Genomic DNA, 23,523 nt, shown 5'->3' on the forward strand with positions numbered 1-23,523 from the left:
AACCATGTGCATCACTTCGCCGTTTCTCCTCCTCTCCGCCCACTTCACATTCACTCTAGATCAGTCTAGCCTTTACTCTAAACAGTAAGGTAGCATGTTATCACTACTATTGAACTATTCTGCCGATTAAGGTAGGTTTCCATGGAGTACCAAAGAAACATTTATATTATGCCCCGTGGTATGCTCGAACTGCTTGAACAATGAATTCCAAATTAAATAAGTCAATTCTACATATTCTCTGCATTATTTTTTTTAACCACGAAGGATGACATTGAGAAGTAGAAAACTTTTTCATCAATACAACGGATATTTTTTTTTAATATTGCCGCCAATGAAAAATCTCCTTAAATGTGCTGAAAGCGTGGGTGGGCGAAGTTAGGGAACTTCTGACTGAATGCTACACATCACCGCTCTCATGCGGACTGTTGAGAAAGAACAGGGAAGGGGTATCTTTTGAGGCGTATGTTAGTCAAGAAAAATATGAGCCGAGGACTGAAATATGTGAGCGCATGGAACGGCGAAAAAACGAGGTGACATCACATCTATAGGGTGAGGGCTTGGAAATCGTCGGGAACAGACACTCGTGTCGATACATCGTGAAAGAGCACTAGCATTCTCGACGACTGGACTGCGGAGCTACGAGAAAGATGGCCGGTCGTTTTCTCTTCCTGGCGGCGGCAATGATCCTCTGGAGCGGAATCTCCGACCATGTAAGTAATCATTAGAGATACGTGAAAATCGCAATTTCATTTTTATTTTATCGCACTTTCAATAACAGTTTATCGCATTTTGTAGCATCTATTTTTTATTTTCATAATGAGGTAGATGACGATGAAATGCAGTGAAACACAGTTATAAGACAAAATACAGATTATTTTAAATAATTATGCTGTGTAACAATAATAAATTAAAGAATAAGGCATATAGTGGCGGAGGTGTAGCTTGCCCGCGCCAACATGTAGTTCGCGGCCACGTAATAGTCCCAGGCAACTAGCAGCTGGCCAGTCGCTCACGTGCTTTAAGCGGTGAGTGTCGGCGGAGCATTTAAACTGCGCTCGGTTCAAAATGTACGAATTTTGCCATCGAAAAGGCAAATTTGCGGACAGATATCATAAAAGTCGAGTCATCGCATCTATATCGCATTTGCGATTTTCACGCAGTGGCGAAGTGTTTAGTGGCGAAAGCTACGGTAGTGGGGATCGGGTTGGTGTGGTGGCTAGAGTGTTGGCTTCCCATCCCGTGGGCTCGGGTTCAAATCCCGGCAGTGGCAGAGAATTTTCAGAGATTGCCCGATTCCTGCTTGAGTGTTGTGTGGAGGACATTTCAAGCGCAACACTCTGTCCGTCGGATGGGACGTAAACCGTGGTCCCCTTGGCGCTTTTCGTTAAGAGCAGGCTAATGCCGACGCCGGGTTTCTCTCCACCCTTCCTTACCCATCCTTCCCTCATGGCGCAAATTACCTCAGCTGTCGGTCGCCTCCTCCAAATACCATACTGGCCAAGATGGTGGGTCGCTCCCTCCCCGACATGAAATCGTAACTGAACGGAAGAATTCGGTTGATGGTAGGGAGAGAAAATAACAATAAATTCATTGGAATTAAGCCATTTTCTCCTAAATTTAAAATAAGAAAATGCGAAAGTTTCCACCCAATTTTTCCTGAGTCTACCACGCAAACCATGTCCATCACTTCGCCGTTCCTCCTCCTCTCCGCCCACTTCACCTTCACTCTAGATCAGTCTAGCCTTTAAACAGTAAGGTAGCATTCGAATTTAATTTTTCCTGGTGAGTTAGCCTTACTTGTGACGAATATTTCTCGGATTTCATCTCAGCAATACATAAAGACCTGTAATCAGCTGTATAAAAAACGTAAGGGTTGAACGCGAAGAATTTAAAAAGACGTACAGCCAATCGGACGACACCTGAGCCGCATTGCTGTCCTCGGTAAACGGTCGATCCGGTTCAGTGTGAAATTGGACTTCCATAAAGTAACACAGCCTTGAGGATTGGAGACAAGTCGTCCCCCCAAACGTCGGTTTACATGAAAGCATTAACCTGCCTGAAAACCCGAAAAATATTCGTCACAGTAAGGTAGCATATTATTACTACTATTGAACTATTCTCCCGATTAAGGTAGGTCTCCATGGAGTTCTAAAGAAACATTCTGGCAGCCTCCCCTTCCTTCATGTACTTCCCTCTTCAATTCAGAATGAGGCTAACTCACTTTCATTATATCTTATATTTATATTCTCTTCCTTCCTCTCCCTCGTTTACCAAACATTTTACCCTCTAACACCGTTTTCAACTTACCCTACCCGCTTAGTACTCACTCCATCCATATCTTCCGTCTCCTCTGTATCTCATTTACAGGCTGCCTCTCCTCACCCACCATATCCAGCACTTCGTCCTTCTTCCTCCTCTCCTTCCACTCCACCTTCTCCTTTCGTCTCCACACCCACATCTCGAACGCCTGAATTTCTAGAACACACGCGAGAATTCGTGGACGAGAGATGGCAAAATAGCCCCTGTTCTAATTTCGTTCATTAACTCTGAACTCCTTCCTCTATTGAATTTTAGAATACCTACCGACTCGTTCCACACGCTCGCTCCCCCCACTCCACCTGCCTATTCCCAGAATTTCCCTCATCAAGCGATCACCTTTATATCGCCTCTCCTCCCTTCTAAATTCGCTCCCTCCTTCCATAAATCCTTTTTATCTGTCACGCAAAAAATTCATCGCACAAGCTCTGACCCATATGTCTTCTAATTGAATGTTATACTTCCCTACTGGTTGATTCTTTGTTTGTTTTTATGTTGTTATTGTATTGTGTTTAATTCATGTCATTGTTAAAAATTTCACTGTAAATTAGCGTAACGGCTGTATGTGAAATTTACTTAAATAAATAAAAATAAATAAATAACCTGCGCAATTTCGTGCCTCATGTAAAACGGCATTTACAGGTTCACCTTGAAAATTCTACGCTGCAACGAAACCACGGTCGGTCAAAATAAATCACCGTGTGGAAAAAGCAAAATTATTATTACTTGTATATTATTATTACTTTTTTTATTTATCTAAAGTTATTATTCCGTACGATAAAGGATTTCCACCAAATCACACGCGCTATCATTACTGTTACTTTTACTCGAAAGAAGGGTGCAGTCGCAGTTTCGAGCGAGCCATTGGAGCAACGCTGCAGTGGCGCCATCTTGAGGAACGCCTTCGACTTCTCGATCGTCAGCCGGAGGAACGAGTCTGGAGAGTGGGTGACCAAGGTGGAGGGTCAGCGGGTCATCGACAACGGGACGGACAAGGTGCAGGTGGACTTCAAGCAGAGGGTCGTGGAGTGTCAAGGCCGGCAGACCGTTCACTTCGAGGGAGTGTTTGGAGGCGAGTACACAGCGAATATAAGTCGAGATCTTTAACGTGGCCACTCAACCCCTTCTAAAAAGTCCACACCTAGCGTTACAAACCAAAAAATTCCTACACACAGTCATGATCAGACCCATACTTACATGCGGATACCCCGCATGGGGATCAATCGCACGTACACACCTACACAAACTTGAAGTCATTCAAAATCGGGCTTTAAGGACAATCACGGGCGCCCCCTGGTACGTCCGCAATATATATATACATGAAAACATTCACATTAAAACAATACCACAATTCCTACACGAAACCGCAAAAGCCTTTGAAGACTCCCTACACAAAATACAAAATACACTATTAACACCAATCTGGAATTACCAAGAAAACCCACATTTCAAATATCATAACGCTGTAGCATAAAATTATTAAAAATGGAATAGATTATGATATATACATATACGTGGTTTTAAACAGTTATTTCCGATCGCACAAGTTCATTAAAAATAGATAAATTTTGCATTTTTTGCCGATTTTTCAGGGTTGAGTAAAAGTTATTTAAGATAACACTTTAGAGTAAAATACAACATGATATGAATAAAATAAAAAGATTGTGTAGCTCTTCGCTTTTTTACATATTTTTTGCCACAGCGTTATAAAATACATACATTTAATTTTCTTTTTTTTACTACGAAAAAAACATTTTTTTTTTATTTTTGTCATTTTTTTCAGGCGCCTTGCGGGATCGGAAGATGACGTCCGATTTTAATAATTCTTTTTTTTTTTCTTGTACTAACTTATCACAACTTTTCCGCACAATAGCGACACGAAATTTGTAACTTGAGTTTTTTCGCACCACCCTAGCGACTAACAGTGGATTAAGTAGGCTACTAGAAAAAAATTGCGAGAAATTAAAAACAGCAGTAAATTAAAAATTAGCTGACTGGCTCTAGGGCATTTACGGAAAAATCTACTGGCGACATTCGTTCATAGGTTTCCGCGGCGATGAATGGATGACGTCAACATTTTCGGGCTGCGTCACGACCGCCTACGTAAGGAAGTAAAAATTCTATGACTTTTATTTTCTAACTTACCAGTAATTCGCAAACAATTTTCTACTAAATACAAGAAAATAGGTGTAGATTGGAGGGATAGGCGACTGATTCGTAATCTGTATATGGCCCAGACTGCGCAAGTGAGGGTAGCGGACGGGGAATCTGGGTGGGCAAGAATGAAACGAGGAGTGAGGCAAGGCTGTCCTCTATCGCCGCTGCTCTTTAACGTGTACGCTGAAGAGATGGTAAGGGAAGCGTGGGATGAGTTAGAAGCTGGAATAAAAGTGGGAGGAATGATGTTCAAATCAGTGAGATTCGCGGATGACCAGGCGTTGATAAGCCAGTCAGCGAGGGGGCTGCAAGCTCTAGTGGATGCGTTATGCGAGCGTTGCGTGGAGTACGGGATGAGGATTAATCACAAGAAAACTAAGGTTATGCTGTTTTGTAAAGCATCACGAGCGAGGAATGTTAGACTTAAGATAAAAGTGAGTGGTGAAAAACTTGAGCAGGTTGAGCAATTCAACTATTTAGGCAGTACGTTAGAGGAAAACGGATACAGTAGTAAGGACATAAGGAAGAGAATTACATTAGCAAAGGAGGCGTTCATGAACAGGAAGGAGCTTCTGAGAGGATCGTTATGTAAGAGTTTAAAGAAAAGATTAGTGAAGAGTTTGATCTGGAGTGTAGCGCTCTACGTTGCGGAAACGTGGACACTGAGGAAAGAAGACGAGAGGAGATTGGAGGCATTCGAGATGTGGGTATGGAGAAAAATGGAGAGGGTGAAATGGACAGAGAGGAAAAGGAACGACGAAGTGCTGGATATGGTTGGCGAGGAGAGGCAGCTTTTAGATAAGATACGGAGGAGACATAAGGTGTGGATGGGAGGAGTACTTAGCGGGGATGTTGAAAATGGTGTTAGAGGGTAGAATGTTAGGGAAACGAGGGAGGGGAAGGAAAAGAATAGGATTTTTAGATAGATTGAAAGGGAGTGGGCCTTACAGTGAATTGAAGAAAGTAGCGCTGGAAGGAAAGGGAGGCTCCCACCTCACTTCTTTAGTACTCCATGGAAACCTACCTTAATCAGTAGAATACTGTAATAATAATAATAATAAGGCTTATAATAATATTTTTGAGGTTTTGAATACATTTGGAAGCAAGTTGTTTCTGTTCAAAGAAGATTTTTCGGCGGAGGCGTTTGTCCATTCGAAGTAATTATGCTTCTCCGAAGTAGGGATATACTGTTAACATCATTTAAATGTAAGTTCGTATGTAGTTGCATTAAGGAAATCGTACCCGGAGAAATGTCTGTTTACGCATCGTTTGGTTTTCTTACGCATTCCTCGCAAATCGGCGCTATCAACGGCAGTCTTCGCTACTCCCTCCGTCCGCCTCCGACTCATGACGTCACAATGGAGCGCTCAGGCCTTCTCTCTCGGTGGTCGTGGCTGCGTCCGCTTATTTTGTTGAATAATCCACAACAATTTCGCCAGCTACCCAGCCGATGTCCTCAAGTGAAGGATGACAAGAACTGCATTTATGAGGATTGTCCTCATTCTTTACGTCTTTCCAGCTGCAGCTACTAAGACGTCATCGGTCTTCTCCGAGTTCTCAGTGGCGTTGTTTTGCCCGCTTACTCGCGGGCAGACAGTCGTCTTCACCTACGCTGGCGATCGGCAGCATGTACTTAACGCGCGGGCCGACCTTAATCTCTACAAGACGCCTTATATCACCGTGATGCGACTCCTTTGCCTTGTTGTGGAACTTCTTGGCTCTTTCGGATAGAAGTTCCTGCAACGTCTGCATGGAGGTGTCCCGGTGCATTGTGGCGATGCATTCGTATCGTGTTTTGCCCATAATTCAGCGTAAACTTGCATTCTGGACCACTTGGTGGCAAGAAGATCGTTGTCTTCTCTAATATAGGGAATTATGGTGCCAATACCAGGAATTTTCTTCGGCCAATCAGGAAACAACCTCAAATACACGCGGAATAATTCTTTTCGATGCGTTATGAAGTGGATACTAATGTTCCCTATTGAATTTCTCTGGTCTTTTCATTATATCAATGGCCTCCCTTATTACTCTTGGGGAAATTCTTTTCTTCTTTCGCGAATATTTTATCGTCATCAAATAAAATTGAACGTCCGGGTTCACTCCAGGTGTGAAACCAATGGCAAAAATGTCGAATGCCGTAAGAGCAAAGATGAAATTCTCCTCGCAAAAATTAATTTTTAAGGAAATTACCGACAACGAGGGGCGTATTGCAGGATGCTGCGAATGAAAAATGCCAAAGAAATGTAGAACATTCTCGAGATAAATTCTAAAAATGTAAATTCCTTGAAAGAAACTATGGCGTCGTTCCACAGTTCATAAGCCGAGTGACATAGCCACATGACTACTGACGCCTCAGAGATATGAGCTTTCGGAATGGAATTCGTAAGAGTTGCAGTAGTTTAGGGTGCATTTTTTATTTAAACTATCGCACTTATAAACGAATATGTAGGGTAATTCGTGGACAACATCTGATGGAATGCAAGTCAACAAATTCCGATTTAAATCTGAGACCCGGAATTCGGACACAAACCTGTGAGACAATAAACCTAAAACAAATGAAGTAAAACTTGAGGTCACCTTTTCCGACGGTTGCAGTCTTCGAATTATTCCCCGAAATCGGCACCACACCGTGGGGAAAGACGGCAGTATGAGATGGCCCAATCAGCACCTGGTCTTGGGCACCGGTTGACCACACCAAGAGCTGCGGAAAATACAGGCCGAGGAGAATTTCAAATAAAAATTCCGCTCCATATGTATTTGAAATACGAAATACTTTTGACATGTGTATTTGAAAGATAAAATACAAAATAGTATTTTTAATAGCTTTTAAAATATAAAATACATTTTCATGTAAACTAATTGTAAGAGTTCTTAAAAACAATATGACCTGTCTTGGCACGCTATGGATAGTTGCAAACATGAAGAAAACGATTTTAACGGAAACAAAGTAAGCTCGTTGAGCAAACGTACTGCAGACGTAAAGTATAATTATAGGGACGTTAATGTTACAGAAGTGTATCGGAGCCAATTCAAAAGTATCTTAAAAGTGTATTATTTGTTTTAGAATGGGAAAAAAACAAAAATCTGCATTTGAAATAAAAAATACATTCAGGTCTTGTATTTGAAATACCAATTGCAAATTACAAATATATTTCAAATACGTGTAATCAAATATGTACTAGTATTTCAAACACTGCCTAGCTCTTACTACAATTCACCGGGCTGAACGAAATAGTGAATCCATCTGTCGAATACATCCCTCCAGTGGCAGCTATTCGAACTAATAAATGTGTTTTTTGCGCTACTGACTGATATTCATCCAGAATTTTATCATTTGAGAAATTTTCATCGATGGTTTTATTTTGTTTTCAGAAAACCCCATAGCACCTAAAGATCCATTACGTTTTCATCCAAAGTGTGGGAAGAATGTCGCCATCACCAATAATGGAAAAACAATCGAAAAAATTAAGTAAGTACCATTAATGTACAGTTAAATAACAATAAAATTTGGCCGTATCTGCATTAATTATTTGAGTTCACAGTATAACGTAGAGATAAAATCCCACCGTAACGCAGGATGGTGTTTTCCCGTTAATGAAAAATATATCCTGATATATGAAAGACGAAGTTTTCACCACGGAAATGACTCGTCCGCAGAGTCTGACTAAAATCCTTCACAAAAATTTGTTGTATTCCATCATTTTAATAACCGAGAGTATATTTTTTTCAAGATGAAGAGAACAGTCTTGAAGATGTGGAAAATATTTTTCATGAAGTCCACTTATATGATCTTTTATTCTCCATAATAGGATTTCTCTCATCTTCAAGAATCTGGTATATAGCATGCAAAAAAATCCACGTGTATCTATTACTAATGTATGCGGGCAGAAAATTAGGAATTGATACCAAAGTAAAAGAACACTTTTTCCAGTTTCTACTAAGACAGATACCTATTTAAAAATTTTTTGGTGTTTCCATGAGCTTTGTGAGCACATTCACTGATTTCGCAAGTATTTTGCTGCATATTACAAAATTAAAAAATTACGTCGGGGGCTAATTCGGGAGGTCTGGGTTCAAATACCCGTAAAGGCAATCATAGCAACAAAGATATATATTTATTTCGTTGACATCATTTTTCCTTCAAAAAGTTATAACTAGCGATATATTTTATACGTCCAATGTGATAACTAATTGAATCACTAAGGATATACTAAGTGATATGTATTGATAAAAAAATGGCTTGGCCTAGGGGTGACCAGTTATTTTGACCTTATCAGGTGAGATTGGCATCGCATCTTCATTAATAGTGGTGGTATGAAATTATGATGCAAAGGGATATTTTTGGGCATCGTTTGTCAAGTTACCCATTTTTTAATCCTAATTGATATTTAAATTAAATGACTTTTATATTACGTAAGAGAAAGAAACGTAAAAGTAACATATTATGCTTCTTGGGATATGATTTTTTCCTCCGTGGAATTGTTACTCATTAGTTCTATACATGGGGAAAATCGGGGAACACTCTTTTAACGGTACCATTAAGATTAAGATTCTTACGACCTTATTGATTCAGGCATTCGCGGGATATTGATGATAAATACTCTTCTGTTTTCCGCGTATTTTTTGCATAATTTCCGATGACGTTTCCCCAAGCGTACTGGAGGCTTCCTTCAAGTGTAACAGTTATGTGACCTAGGTGAAATCTTCTCGGGTTTTCCACCGAGTGAGTTGCTTGTAGGCCTACGTTTTGATGGCTGTTTCTAACATCGTCCTCAAGTCAAAGACGATGGCAGAGGCAGCCATCAAAACGTCGCCCTACAAGCAACTCACTCGGTGAAAATCCCGAAAAGATTTCACCAGTATCATGCGTCGGGAAAGAATAATGTCATATAGTCATGTGATTGTAAAATTCCATAACCGTAATGCAGAGGAAAAATCATGTCCCGAGTAACATCATATTTATTTATTTATTTCACCGCCAAAAACGGCACAAAGGCTTTTAAATTGGCTGTTTGCGTAAATAAATAATAGCTAAAAGATATAAAATTCGAGGAATCAAGCGAGATGGAGTGAAATTGATTCATAATGAAAGATGATTTGCAATTTTCCAAAAAAATAAATTTAATCCCACCCGAGTTACGAAGTTACTACATCATTTTCAAGGTGCAAATGGTGGTAAGTGCAGTTAATTTATACATATTTAGGAGGCGGGAGAGGGAAAACTGAGGGGAGAGAGAGGAGAAATGGGATGGATAATCCTCAAGGAGGTGGCTGGAATGGGTAGAAGTGGAAAGCGTGGGGGGGGAGGGGTGAGTGGAAAAACCGGAGGAGGTAAAAAGGGTGGAAATGAAAGGTTTTTTTTCCAGGGTTAACAAACATTGGACATAGAAACGAAAGCATTTAAAGATAGGTAAAGATAATCTAAAACCTAACCTAAGCTAAAAGATAACCAAAAACACCCACAGAAAACAAAATTTTTGAACATTAATTAAACACGGTCATTATGGAATAGACAGCGGTGAATTATTCAGATGGCAGTTTAAAGAGGATTTGTAAATAGTGGCAGAGGAAAAGAGGTCCAGGGAAGGGATTTTTGAAGCCATGGAGTTAAAGGACGGGATTCGGTAGAACAGAGAGTGTTGAGAGATGGAAAGACGGAATTGCGGAATGCTAAGCAGAGGGTTATTACGTAAGGGGCGAGGGGGAACATGAAACCGGAAAAGAGGGAGACTTTCGTTTGTCCGGAGAGAACCGCTAAAGATTCTAGGCAGAAACATGAGATCAGATAAAACACGGTGCACAGTAGCCTAGAATAAAAAAGGTCAAAACCTCAAAAACTATTTTTTGAGCTAGGAAGTTGAAACTTGGCATATGTATTCTCAGATAAATTGCGCATAACTTGCCAGATTATTTCTTTCCTATGCCTTCATGTTAACAATATATTTTAGGTCAAAGTTGAACCAATTTAGTTAACCCTATGAGGGAGTAGTGTAGAGAATTGCCATTCAGAGGACTCTGAACAAAGGAGCGCTCGAGCGACTCGTGTTCAGATGTAAAATTGTTTCTCCCATATCACTTCTATCTCCCCACCTCTTACTTAATGTAAAACTGACATTGTTTAAATATAACTTAGGTTTAAAAAATTTGATGACTTGATAAACGATGCTAAAGATATCACTGTGTATCAAAATTGGATATCACCTCCATTTGATATTTTGCAATTACATAACCGTTACACAGAGGGAAAAGTCATGTCCTAAGTAGCATTATATGTCACTTTTACGCCTCCATTTCTTACGTAACATAAAATTGACATAATTTAAAAAATCACTTTGGATTTAAAAAATTGGATGACTCGAAAAATATTTCCATACATGTATCCTGTATATCGTAATTTGATATCGCTCCTATTTGAGTTTTTGCAATCACATAACCGTTATAAAGAGGAAAAATCATGTTGCAATTTGCATAATATGTCACTCTTATTTCACTATCTATTACGTAATATAAAATTAAAATAATTTAAATATCACTTTGGATAAAAAAAATTGATAGTCCAAAAAACGATGCCAAAAAATAACCTTGCGTATCAAAATTTGATATCACAACTATTTGATATTTTGCAATCACATAACCGTTTCAGTAGCAGGAAGCTTCCAGTACGCAAGGGTATTAAATAATATGCCGTAAACACCGAAAAAAGAAATTCCCAGGACATTGTGACGAATATTTCTCGGGTTCTCAGCCAGGTTAATGCTTTTATATAAAATTCACTAAATCTTGATTTACTTTGTGGTATTCCATTATAGGTTTTCCTGGATGTCAGACAATTACTTATACCACTTATTTCATCAAAGCGCGACCCGGGTTTCAATGAATTATCATCATCTTCAGGCGCTAATTATGATTTGTTTATCTAAAGATTGATATTAGATAAACAAATCATAATTAGTGCCTGAAGATGATGATAATTCATTAAAACCCGGGTCACGCTCTGATAAAATAAGTGGTATAAGTAATTGACTAATATCCATGAAAGCTTTTATATAAGCCGACGTTTCGGGAGACGACTCTTCTCCTATCCTCAAGGCTGTGTTTCTTAAACTGTCACTGTTAACTTACTGTGTGTGCGTGAAACGTCGGCTTATATAAAAGCATTAACCTGGCTGAGAACCCGAAAAATATTCGTCAGAAGTATTCGCCAGGAAAAATTAAAATCGCCCATGACATTGCTTTCAGCGGCGAGGAGCGGCTCTACGGAGTGGCGTTTACCAACAGACCTCTTCGTATCAACGAGCTATTCGAGGTGGTGGTGAACCACAAGACCGGCAGCAAGTTCAACTTCTTCATGGCCATTGGAGTCACCACCGCGTCTCCAAATGACGGGGACATACCGAACCACCTCAACTCTTTGAAGTAAGTCGACACCATTTCATCTACACAATACACTTAAGGCACCTCAATAGGCGGATGGCGGGGGGTGTTAGGACACCAGCCGCGGCAAATGAAAAGGATGTGCGCATAGACGGAAAAAAAAAAGATTTGATTAAAACTATCAAACTGGTGTGATAGGGAGTATTTTTGTTAAATATACTTAAATTTTGATGTAAATTACTAAGCACTTGATTTATTTTACCAAATGCTCTTGATATATTTGATCAAACATTTTGATATCTCATAATTTGGTCAATTGTGCGAAAGAGTTTGGTAAAAATAACTGAATTAATTCAATACGATTCTGAGTTTGGTAACTTTCGTCGAAGTTATGATTAATTTTACGAAGATGATTGCTTGTTTGGTAAAAATTAACAAACTCTACACTGTTATGCAGATATGGTTCGATAGAATTTAGTAAGTGTTTCGTAATCTATCGAGCGGTCTGTCGTTCCTCTTTTGTTTATACCAATACACAATTGCAGTTGAAAGATTCTTTAGCAGGCCTTATATAAAAGATAGGTTGGTAGAAATGATGTTGTTTTCATTATTTGTGATGGCGATAACGTTTTAATTTTGTTTACGTTCATTTATCTGTTTGTACCTGCTTTAAATTGCAATGTTATACGTAAGCTAGTGCATCAATGGCAATGATTGAATAGCGTATTATCATGGATATTAAAGCTGGAAGGAGATGTTTGTGTATTTCGACAAATTAAAACTTTAATTAGAGGTATTCCTGAGGTATAATCATTCGCGATCAAGTTTAATGACATTTGATAAAAGTCGTCATCTAGACCCAATCCATGCTAAGGATATCAACCAGCACGTTGAAGTCATCTCTATATCAATACAAAAAGCCTGCTGTAATAATAAAAATTAGCAATAAAGTTTTCTTGCGCATCTGCACTAGAAATTCATATGGAGTAACTACGTTATGCAATTGTGTGCATCAAGTATTCCTCTTCAGCTTACAAAGGGAAACTGTAGTCACACCTTATTCACATTTCAAAACAAAGGTTGATTATTTACAATAATAATATATTACGGCGTTTGAGTGAGCAATTATTATTGCAACCGATTTAGACTAGTTGTTAGAGTCCGCTGCTACCACGCGGGGGACCCACGTCCAATGCTTCATGCAGGCGTATTAGTTTTCCACTTTTTTGTATTTCTTTTGCAGAAACTTACGTTATACTCCCAATTTTATGAATTTCAATCACAATAGTTTTTTCTGTGTTGAAAAAATTTCGCATGTGTACGCTACGTCGGTTTTATTACCCTTTCGATTTTGATAGTTTTTATCGAACTGCTGTAGTCATTTCGGTAAGAATTACCAAACCAGTTCGATAGAATTTATCAAACTGGTTTGGTAATTATTACTGAATTTTTCATATGTGCCATATGAACCGAAAAGTTTGATACATTTCATCAGAATTCGATTGTTCTACCTAAACTTTTTTTCCGCGTACAAAGTTACGCTATGATCTTTCTCTCAAATTTTCTAAGAGTTTCCCCATCCTTACTTCACAATCAAAACGCTGCAGGAGCAAGTGACTTTGTACGCAGTCACGCGCACGGGCGCAAAGTTAAATACACCAACGGAAGAAGTTCGCCATGAAAAGGCGCCGAAGTTCGCTCTGAGAAAGTGGCTTGGTGGTGTGACTGGCTAACTCACCTCACCGGCAATCGGAAGATCCGGGTTCGAATCCCGGCTAAGTCAAATATTTTTTCATGGCGAACTTCATCCGTTGGTGTACTTACTTGATGATGTTCATATTTCATTGAATGTTATTGGCGGAAAAATTCTAAGAAGAATGTAGAGTGAAGGCTGTCCATAGGCTCATTACTAATTAAATAACTCACTCATATACCCAAGTATTCGTCATTCATTAAAATGATTTTAAAAAAGGAATCTCTTAAAATTGATATTTATTATGAAAACCATCTTTATACTCCACTTATATTACTATATTTGGATATGACGATCAAAATATAAAAATATTGATGTAATCTCTTTGCGAAGAAAATTGATTTTTCATTTGATTTTTTTAAAGGTTCGGCACGTGGATGTTGTACCACAACCGTTTGTACAACAATGGAAATGTGGTGATGGACAACAGAAAGACTCATCTTGATCATTTAAAGGTAAATGAATATTTCAATCAAATCACTTAGCAATGAAAGAATAATTTCATGACCACATGCTTCACATAGTTCTACAATGGCCATATAAGGAGGGCGATTTCTCATGAAAAGTGGAATTTATTCAACACTTTTACTTCGAGTACCCTTAGAAATACACATTCCGAAAAGTTATTAGTTGAAGTAAAAAAAGGCTAAATATCGAAGACCTAATTTTGTTTAGTGAAGAAAGCCACGGAAACGACGTCTGCTGACAGGTCATTGTTGGGACGTCATTCATGTAATTGTTTTGCATGGACAAACTAAGAATTAGAATTTCGGAAGTCATGAAAATTCGTGCATATGGAAAGCACAATGGCAAGAGAAATATCTATTAGTTACATTATCAACTTGGCACGCTGTATTTCTGCATATAAACTATGCATTTCATATCTATTTCTATATACGTATTGAAAGAACAGACAGATGGCACTTTTCCACAGGTTTATTGTTGAAAGTACGACGCGTTTCCACCGTCAGGTCATTATCAAGTGCAATGAGGATTTTTGCCATCCGATGACGCAAACCCTTCCTTACCTTCCTCTTTCACCCGTCACCCATCCGCTTTGTATAACTACCGCTCCGGAACAAAAAAATCCTCATTGTTCTTGTTAATGACTTGTCGGTAAAAACTCGTCGTACTTTCAAGAATAAACCTGTGCAAAAGTACCATCTGTCTGTTCTTTCAATACTTACAGGGTGCACTATATATCGTCTGATTCTGTTACTTTTATTCTATTTTGATGACTAATTAAATCAAATGAGATAATGTTTCATGACAATCTCAAATAAAGAGAAGGGGCTTTAGGTGGTCCCCAAGGTCATAGGACCAGAATTGAGCCACCGTCAAATAACAAAAATGTATCCAAGTAGGCTTCCGCGGAGATTATGATGAATTCTGCTGGTTTTTCCGGGTATTCTTCCGCGTTTATCCATTTGTAGGACAAACCACAAATGGATAAACGCGGAAGAATACCCGGAAAAACCAGCAGAATTCAACAAAAATGTATGCCAATAAAATAAAAATAATAATGCAGTAAATAATACATGAGTGTTTAAAAAAATAACATCAAGGTAAATCTTCAATTATTTCTTGTGAGAAAAGCCAGTCTTTGGCAAGTCATAACATTTTATTTGAGAATTTATTTTTTTTATTTTAGCGGGCAGTAATTGAAATAAATATGTTCCCAAGTAAATAAAACAACGTTTATATAATGTTGACCTTGGTCTGTGTGTTACTATAAATGACTTACTCCTTAAATTATATTACATTTATATTTTTCACATTTACTCGGCATGTTGCCACTTCTGGCATACAACAATTTTAGGACTTTGAATAGATCCATACGCCTTGGTGGCAACAATTTTAGGGCCACAAACAACGGAAATGAGTGTTCATAAGAATATTTGGACAATATTAACCGAATTATTTTTTTGCAAAACGAGTGTACACTTAAATGTGTTCATGATAAGTTATCGAAACGATGAATGAATCATGAATTCTACCTTTGTAAGGTTCAAATGTACTTTAAACTGGTGACTATATATCGCCTGATTCTGTTACTTTTATTCTATTTTCATGATTAATTAAATCAAATGTGATAATGTTTCATTAAAATCTCTTGTTTGAAAGAATCAAATAAAATTTATCATACTCTCAAGTTTTAATTGCGAAAATATCTTATTCGGAACACACTACAGCGGATAGCGTCGTCATTAAGCACATTGATAGCAATCGATCTATTTCACTATCATTTTTGAAATTCATTAAAATAGATGCATGGAGGAAGGACGATGACAATATTAATTTCTACAAGTTACATTATTGTCTTCATACGAATAGTGTATCAATGTCGTGAATCTAGTCAAACATTTCCCCTTACGCATATCGTCGCTCGGTCATTCGATAAACCGATTTCGAAGATTTATTTTCGAACACTTACTGACACTCCGATAGTAAGGGAAATATTCACTAGATGCCGAGTAAAAGCTTCACCTCAGTCGTAAAAATGAAAATGTTTCTTAAACTCTTGGATGTGGATTGTGATATTTGATAGGCAATTTAAGTACACCTACATATTTTTTCCTTATAATGATTTCTATTTTCACTGATTTTGATATTTTTGAATAATGAACAGATTTCAGTACCTTTAATAAACTTGCCTTGATGCTGAGATATTAATTTTTGCCTGAGCTGCTCTATATATCGGTTGGCGACCCCATCAAAAGAGTGAAAGGGGCTATTCTTAGCCGCCCAATTTCATTCTATTATAGTTGATGGTTATTGTGCGCTGTGAACTATGTAAATGATTAAAATAAAGTAATTAATAACTTTTACATAGTGAGTGAGAACACAAAAAGTAAATGCTGAAGTATACGACAAGTTTTGTTTGATTCATTCATAATGTTCTTCCGCTACATCTCGCCTTATTCAGTTGGTGATGGAAAAATCGATTTTGATATTAATCGAAGATCGAGAATAAAATACCAAAGATCGATCCTTTGCCGAAGCCGAATGCTTCCAAGCCGCGATCTCAATACTCTAAAGTGCGTGCATTTGTAAATGTTTACTACTAATAAATCGCGCAAGTATTCCAAGTAGATTTTTTTGGGATTTATTTTCTAAATCTCAAATGAGTTTTTTCGAATAAAAAATAAACATGTTTTTGAAAAAAACGTATTTAAAAATAATAACCGTCGATTTATTCGATAAATCGATGTTTCAGTTAAATTTTCGATTTTTTATGTCGAACTTTTAATTTTGATTAACAATCGATTGCGTGAAAAATCGATTTTGACCGGCATTTTAAATCATTATTTACATCTGGATTTATCTTATTTTTAAGTGATCTTCTGATTAAAAATTGTCATGATGATTCTTTTCAGGTCGGCGACCGCATTGGCTTGATGAGAAACGAGTCAGGGACCTTATCACTGTTTATCAACGGAACAGAAGAGGTAATCGCATCCAACGTTCCCTACCCTGTGTATGGAGTATTTGAATGCTACGGTGACGCCATAAAAGTGACAATGACTTCATGATAAGTACGTCTACAAAATGCTGCTAGTAGTACTGGAAAATTTATTTCATCATACTTTCCACGACAAACTTTAATGAAGATATAAACATATTGCTTGGTCGAAGAGTGCAAGAACAGGACTTTGTAAACAAATTTAATCGGATAAGTCGCAAGTTTCTTTTTACGCTGTTTCGCGATCAAAATAAAACTTGCTTTATGGATAATTGTTTACTTTTACGTTTCATTCTCCCTTACCCATGTCCTAACCTCACACGTAATGTAACTACAAATCGTCCAGCGAAAAAATTGATCCAATGATTGGTTACATCACTATAAATGAAATATTTTTTTACGTTTACAAAAATGCATCAAAATATTTTTTCCAGGAATTCAACGAAGACTAGTATACGCCGGATTTAATGAATGTTTTTTTTTAAAGGAAATTGACCAATTAGCCACTATTTTTTTTACAGCACGTTATGCACGTATGTCTTCGTTTTCCTGTACACAACTTCCATTTCTCTCAATCGTGTCAAGCCTCTCATTCCACTTGTTCCCATTGCTCTCCGTAATCCCCGTCACCCATTTACTCTTGGTGTTCCTCTATTCAGTTATTCTGGAGGTCTCCAAACCAATATTTGCTCGGCCTACCTGATGCCATCCTTCCAATTAACATGGCCAAATCAGAGTGGTTACTTCCTTTCTCCTCATTGACTACATCTTTTTTCCAATTACATCATCTTCATTATTGTATCAGTTCAGGGGTGCAGTAGGGTGTTTCTTATTTTTTGTTTTTTCACGGATTTTTGATTTCTACCTCTTAAAATATGCTATAGGGTGCAGAATGGATATCCTAAAAATTTCAGCTCAATTGTTTAACATTTAGAGGTCGCTCAAAGAGCATAAATGCAATAACATTATATTTTCCCGATATTTTGAAGTAACATCATTTTCAGGGGTAACGCACGATTTTGTAGCCCTCTAGAACCAAAATTCGCTCCATTATAACGTCCGCTCAACAGTTTTCCAGGAATACAATACTTTTCCGCGAGCTACAGCAGCGCGTCACACCCCTGATGGCGAGGTTGCTCGCAGGCCGCATCACGGTCAACTGATAAGTCCTGCGCCCTTCACTGCCTTACGCCCCCCTCGCGCCTTCCCTAACGAGAGTCGGCGGAAGAAGGGAGGAGTTACCTGTATTGTTTTACATTGTTATAAGTTCATGAGACTGTCGTTGAGATTAAGCAGAATAGATGGAACCATGGAGAATGATGTTTAGAGACAACTATGTGTATGTTTTCTTACCCGAGTTTGCGTGTTTCACACCCCCTTTAACCTCATCGCAGTTGGATTTTGAATGGCGTGGAGGAAATTTTCGGAGTCGAGACGCTATTGATAAAAACAATGTCGTTTATCGCGCGCAAATCTGTTTAAGTATTCCTAATCGTCGTCCCAGCAGCTATAGCAGCTTGTTTTGGGAAAAATAAGCTGCCTTTGATTCGCGAAGTGCTGCAGGGGTTCTATCACCACCACTTAACCCTGAAACAGGGAGTGTGTGCAAATACGAGACTAATGATGAGGTTGGTGGTACCATTCCGGACTATTATGTTGAGAATTCAAATTATTCAAGAAATACGTGGAATATATAAAATAGAGGCACTGTGCAGTGAGCTGTAATAATTCAAGATTTATTTTTGATGGCGACCTATGCAACAGCTAAAGAATGACATGGAATTGAATGAAAAATTGGATCGGTTGTTTGATATTGCCGCGGTAAATGCTCTGGAAGTTATTCAAAATGATGAGGATAAAGTGCTCTTGAAAATACAGAGGCGAACAGGATACCTACCTGCTTCAAAAGATACTAAGTTAGCACTTACATAGTTTTCAAAATATTTTTCTTTCTGAAAAACTTCCTTACAATTATTACTTTCAAGTTTCTGCTAACACCAAAAAACTAATCTCCCACATCATAGACAAATGCACATTATATGAATTGCATTGTAAACTGGCTGATTGGGGTGGACTTGGTTTACCGGGACAGCTATAACGCGCCTTTGGCTTGCCAAATAATGAGATCCTTATTTAGCACTCAATAAAGAGTGAGGAGTCAGAGAAGTCAGCGCGTCGAGTGGAGAGGAAGAGAAGATATGACGAGTAGATAGAAGAGAAGATAGATGGGTAGGAAAATCCTAATTACACTCCAAATTGCACTGATCTTTGATGACTTGGGCAATAGCGCGAGAGGAGCGGCAACGGTTCTTGTTGCGACTATGCTGTGGTAACAGGGGTTATTGTCTACTGAAGGAAATATTTACTGATTCGTTGAATCAAGTAAGTAGATATTATTTTGCATATTACGTTATTAAATGATTCTATAAATCTCATGGCCGATTGATGAAATAAAAACAGCATTAAAGATTCCATAACTCACCGGAACTGCCAGTGGCCGGGCCACTGCTGAGATTGTTCATGACTGCGTTGAATAGTGGAGATTAGCGAACATAGTTTTAAGAAAGAAGAAAATAGTGTTAACTAACTACTTCCATATCTTAGGTTCTCAGTCTATCATATTTTTTTGGATTCTTAACATGAAAATTTCTTTTCTATCATTAATTAGGTTCGAAGAACAGGTATGGAGTTATTGTAAAGGATAAACTACAGCAAACACTCGGTATGAAAAAAGCCAACATAGTATTCGACTCCTCCTTTCTGTAGTCGACTTTTGCTTGCAAAGGCGCGAGGGGCGTAAGGCAATGACGGTCGCTGACTGTGAATGCGGCCTGCGAGCGACCAGCTCGCCGTCAGGGGTGTGACGCGCTGCTGTAGCTCGCGGAAAAGTATTGTATTCATGGAAAACTGTTGAGCGGACGTTATAATGGAGCGAATTTTGGCCCTAAAGGGCTACAAAATCGTGCGTTACCCCTGAAAATGATGTTACTTTAATATATCGGGAAAATATAATGTTATTGCATTTATGCTATTTGAGCGACCTCTAAATGTTAAACAATTGAGCTGAAATTTTTAGGATATCCATTCTGCACCCTGTAGCATATTTTAAGAGGTAGAAATAAAAAATCCGAGAAAAAATAAAAAATAAGCAACACCCTAGGGCGCAGCCAGGAATTATGGCTAGGGGGGGTTTCAGGCGCAACTGATACTGGGGGACTTGGGGGTATTGCATACCCGCTAGAGTAAGCGGAAAGTGCGGAGGCCTTCCGCCGGAAAAAAATTAAGATGAATGGTTCAAAATGGTGATTTTTACGGCTTTCTTAGGGATATTTTATTACTCCTCACACTATTCTATAAGCAATATTAATCCAATTAAGTAAAATAGATTTAACTTAAAAATTTCTGTGAGCTCTGGGGGGGGGGAGGGGGTTTATCCCCCTTAACCCCCCCCCCCTCGCTGCGCCACTGTATGAGTTCATTATCAAGTTATTTCTTTCTGAAACTCCTCCTAATATAAAGTCTCAAAGTCAATTAACTACTTTTTGATTTTTTTCTTAAATTCCCATTACTCTGTTCCACATTCTATCACACTTTCAACCATCGTTTTACACATTCTTACTCTAGTTTTCCTGGCAATATGTTCGTACCATACAATAAAATTCAGAGCTTTTATAAAAGTTCTTCCGTTCGTAATTCTGTTGTTGATCTCTTGGTTACTAATTGCGCTTTTATCCAATTTAACTCCTAAGTAAATTGTTGTGGTTACTTACATTACACATTCGTTTATAGTGGTAGATTTGGTATTTCATCTTTTCCAATAGCCGTATATTATGTCTGGCTCCATTGATCCCAGCGTGTTCACGCGTATCCTTGACCAGAAATGGAATTGATAAAAAGGTGACCAACAGTTTCGAGAATTTATCGCAGAATGGAGTTCATTCGTGTCACCGATCTTGTTGGGCAAATATATGCTCATTCATACTCATCCCTTGCGTATATCGTCCCCTGGTCAGTGGTCATTCGAAAAATCGCTTCCGGAGATTTTATTTTTTACTCTTATTTTTGCTGAGATTTTATTTTCTTGGGGAATATATTTACAAGAGGCTAAATAGCAGCTTCAACTAAGCAGTCATCCAAAGTGAACAAGAGAAAAATAGTTAAGGCTTAGATGTTATTATCCTTTAGTTATGAGTTACAAGTTTATAAAAATAATAAAGACAAAGAATATAACATCATCAGGCCAACCAAATGTACTGCATTTCACGGACATGAGCTATATGTTCACCCTATGTCCAGGCTTTTAAAAAAGTTCCAACTTGCCTCAGTTTTTGGGACAGAGAATATTTTTGTTTTAAACAATAAAACAACCAAATCTATAAACATCGGTAAATCCAGGCTAATTTCCAAAATCAATATGGTAACTCCAAAGGTGAAAACAGCAACGCTCCCGTCTTTATCTCTTAAAAAAATCTAATAGTCACGAAGACCAACAATCTACCGTGGAAAGAGCATGTGATGACTCTGGGTAATAGGGTGAATGCTATTCTCAATCTGCTGAAAGTGTATAAAAAATATGCCGCTCATTCATCTGAGGAGACAGTAAATAGCCTGAATTTTTTTATTAATTCAATTACTGAAATTTATGATGTACTCTATGATTTAACGGAAGAAATCAATATCGAATTCCCACGTCTCTTAAATTCATGCGGTAGATTCATCTTCGCCTTGCGGAGGGCGGATCATATCTCTTCTTACATTCATAAGCTCTCTTGGCTTGACTTCAAAACTAGACGGCAGTTAATGATAATAATTAATAATTAACTCATTTATTGCTCTAGGAGTTTTAAATCCTTTGAAACATAGAAATTATTAAAGTGGTGAGCAGTAAAATTAACATAGTAATAAACCAATCTGAAAAACAAATAAAGGAAGTGGCAATATTCATTGCTGCCAATTGAAATATACAATGTTTTCATTTAACAACGAACTGGAATAAGAATAATTTCTTTTTCTAACTGAAAACGAGCATTAAACATACCAAGAGACAAATAACACAACTTTATAAAAGGAAATTAAGCTTAAAACATGAAAAAAAAGAACTAAATTACTACTTCTCGCACAACAATAGGTATTAATTACATCAGTGAGCAGATAAATGATTATTAAATTACATGATCCTAGTTCATGGGTCGCCAGAAAGTAGGTGGGCGACAATCCTTTTCGTAAATATTTTCTGTGATGCAGTCTCTTTAACCTGTTTCGGCAAATCGTTCCACAGCTTTGAAGCAACAACAGTAAATGATTTGCACTGTAGCTGTGCGGAATGATGACGTATTTCGTGCATTTTTAAAACAAACCACTCCAAAATATTACCCGTTTGTTCTAATTAAAGAAAAACTTCGAATGCTGATCACAAGATTGACTAGGAATATCTGTATGGACCTCAAGCCCGATTAACATTGAACCGATTGTCCGTTACGGTTGTAGGCTCAAACGTCTGCAATAATGTGCCCAATAACATGAAGGACTCCCCGAGTTTGAATGCATTGGAAGTAAACTCTTCAAACACTTAAAGGATGGGCCAACTGTGACTATTTCCTCAAATGGTCAGATTTTGTTGATGCCTGTATTGGTGTTAATTATGCAGTCCTAAAACTCACGACTTGTATGAATTTTCACTGTCTGTTCTGTTCCAATCTGTTTCTCATCTATCATATTTCGTTATTATTATGCCAACCAAATTGTATTGAAAGACTTATTTTCTTAAATTTCCCAGTATATGTCAGTCCATTGGAATAAATAAAATTATCATCAACATTAAAGCATAACCAGTGAATTGGAATTGTAAGAATTTTAGACTGCGTCAAATTCCATAGAGATATCCTGAGCTGAGATGGAATTGTTGGAAAACGTACATCTCCTACCAAATATGCAAGAGCATAAAAAGATACTGACTTGGAAATAAATGATTAAATTGCGTGTTTATTTAAATGAATAAGGTTCTCTTTTGTAGTCATAATCTCGCTAATATTACGTCACACCACTTTATCCGAGTCTATCTTCCTAATGAGTGAAAATAGAAGAACGTAAAAATTTACGAACCGTCCAACATTTTGCCATGATGTCCTAAATTTCAGCCTTTTGCCTTTCAGTTTTGAGGACAGGTCGTGGCATCCCTTAGACCTCAGTACGTTTAGGACCAGTTTATTTGGGTGCGACTCCGGCCACGGTCATTTTGCACCGCTCAAGTCATAGTTTAAATATTCAACTGCGCTATTGAATTTCTTTATGCGCGACTTAGCGCATATTAAGCATGTATTTTCATTTATGAAAAACATTTATTAAACTCTTAAATAGGAGATTTCTTGGGCGAGATTACCCGGAACTCGCCTAAAAAAATATCCAATTTTTAATTTTGGAATTTAATTAATCCAAATTTAAGTCAAAACTGCGAGTATTT

General features: G+C 37.9%; 1 protein-coding gene across 2 annotated transcripts; it reads left to right on the forward strand.

Annotated features, from left to right (window-relative positions):
• Window positions 1-596: 596 nt before the first annotated feature.
• Window positions 597-17,335, forward strand: LOC124160345 (neuralized-like protein 4). 2 transcript variants are annotated; one of them, XM_046536185.1, is made up of 6 exons: window positions 597-710; window positions 3,151-3,388; window positions 7,846-7,942; window positions 11,713-11,889; window positions 13,965-14,055; window positions 16,978-17,335. In XM_046536185.1, the coding sequence occupies exons 1-6, from the start codon at window positions 648-650 to the stop codon at window positions 17,131-17,133; spliced, it is 822 nt and encodes a 273-aa protein (XP_046392141.1). In that variant the 5' UTR covers window positions 597-647; the 3' UTR covers window positions 17,134-17,335. The 2 variants fall into 2 exon arrangements, with proteins under 2 accessions (XP_046392141.1, XP_046392142.1); XM_046536186.1 differs by having other exon boundaries at window positions 3,154-3,388.
• Window positions 17,336-23,523: the final 6,188 nt, after the last annotated feature.

This window comes from Ischnura elegans, chromosome 6 (genome assembly GCF_921293095.1).
Source record: "Ischnura elegans chromosome 6, ioIscEleg1.1, whole genome shotgun sequence".
NCBI lineage: Eukaryota > Metazoa > Arthropoda > Insecta > Odonata > Coenagrionidae > Ischnura > Ischnura elegans.

Coding starts and splice junctions, on each gene's coding strand:
- LOC124160345 (XM_046536185.1), top strand. CDS start 648: ATGGCCGGTCGTTTTCTCTTCCTGGCGGCGGCAATGATCCTCTGGAGC. Junction 11,890..13,964: donor AACCACCTCAACTCTTTGAA/GTAAGTCGACAC, acceptor ATTTTTTTAAAG/GTTCGGCACGTGGATGTTGT. Junction 14,056..16,977: donor CTCATCTTGATCATTTAAAG/GTAAATGAATAT, acceptor GATTCTTTTCAG/GTCGGCGACCGCATTGGCTT.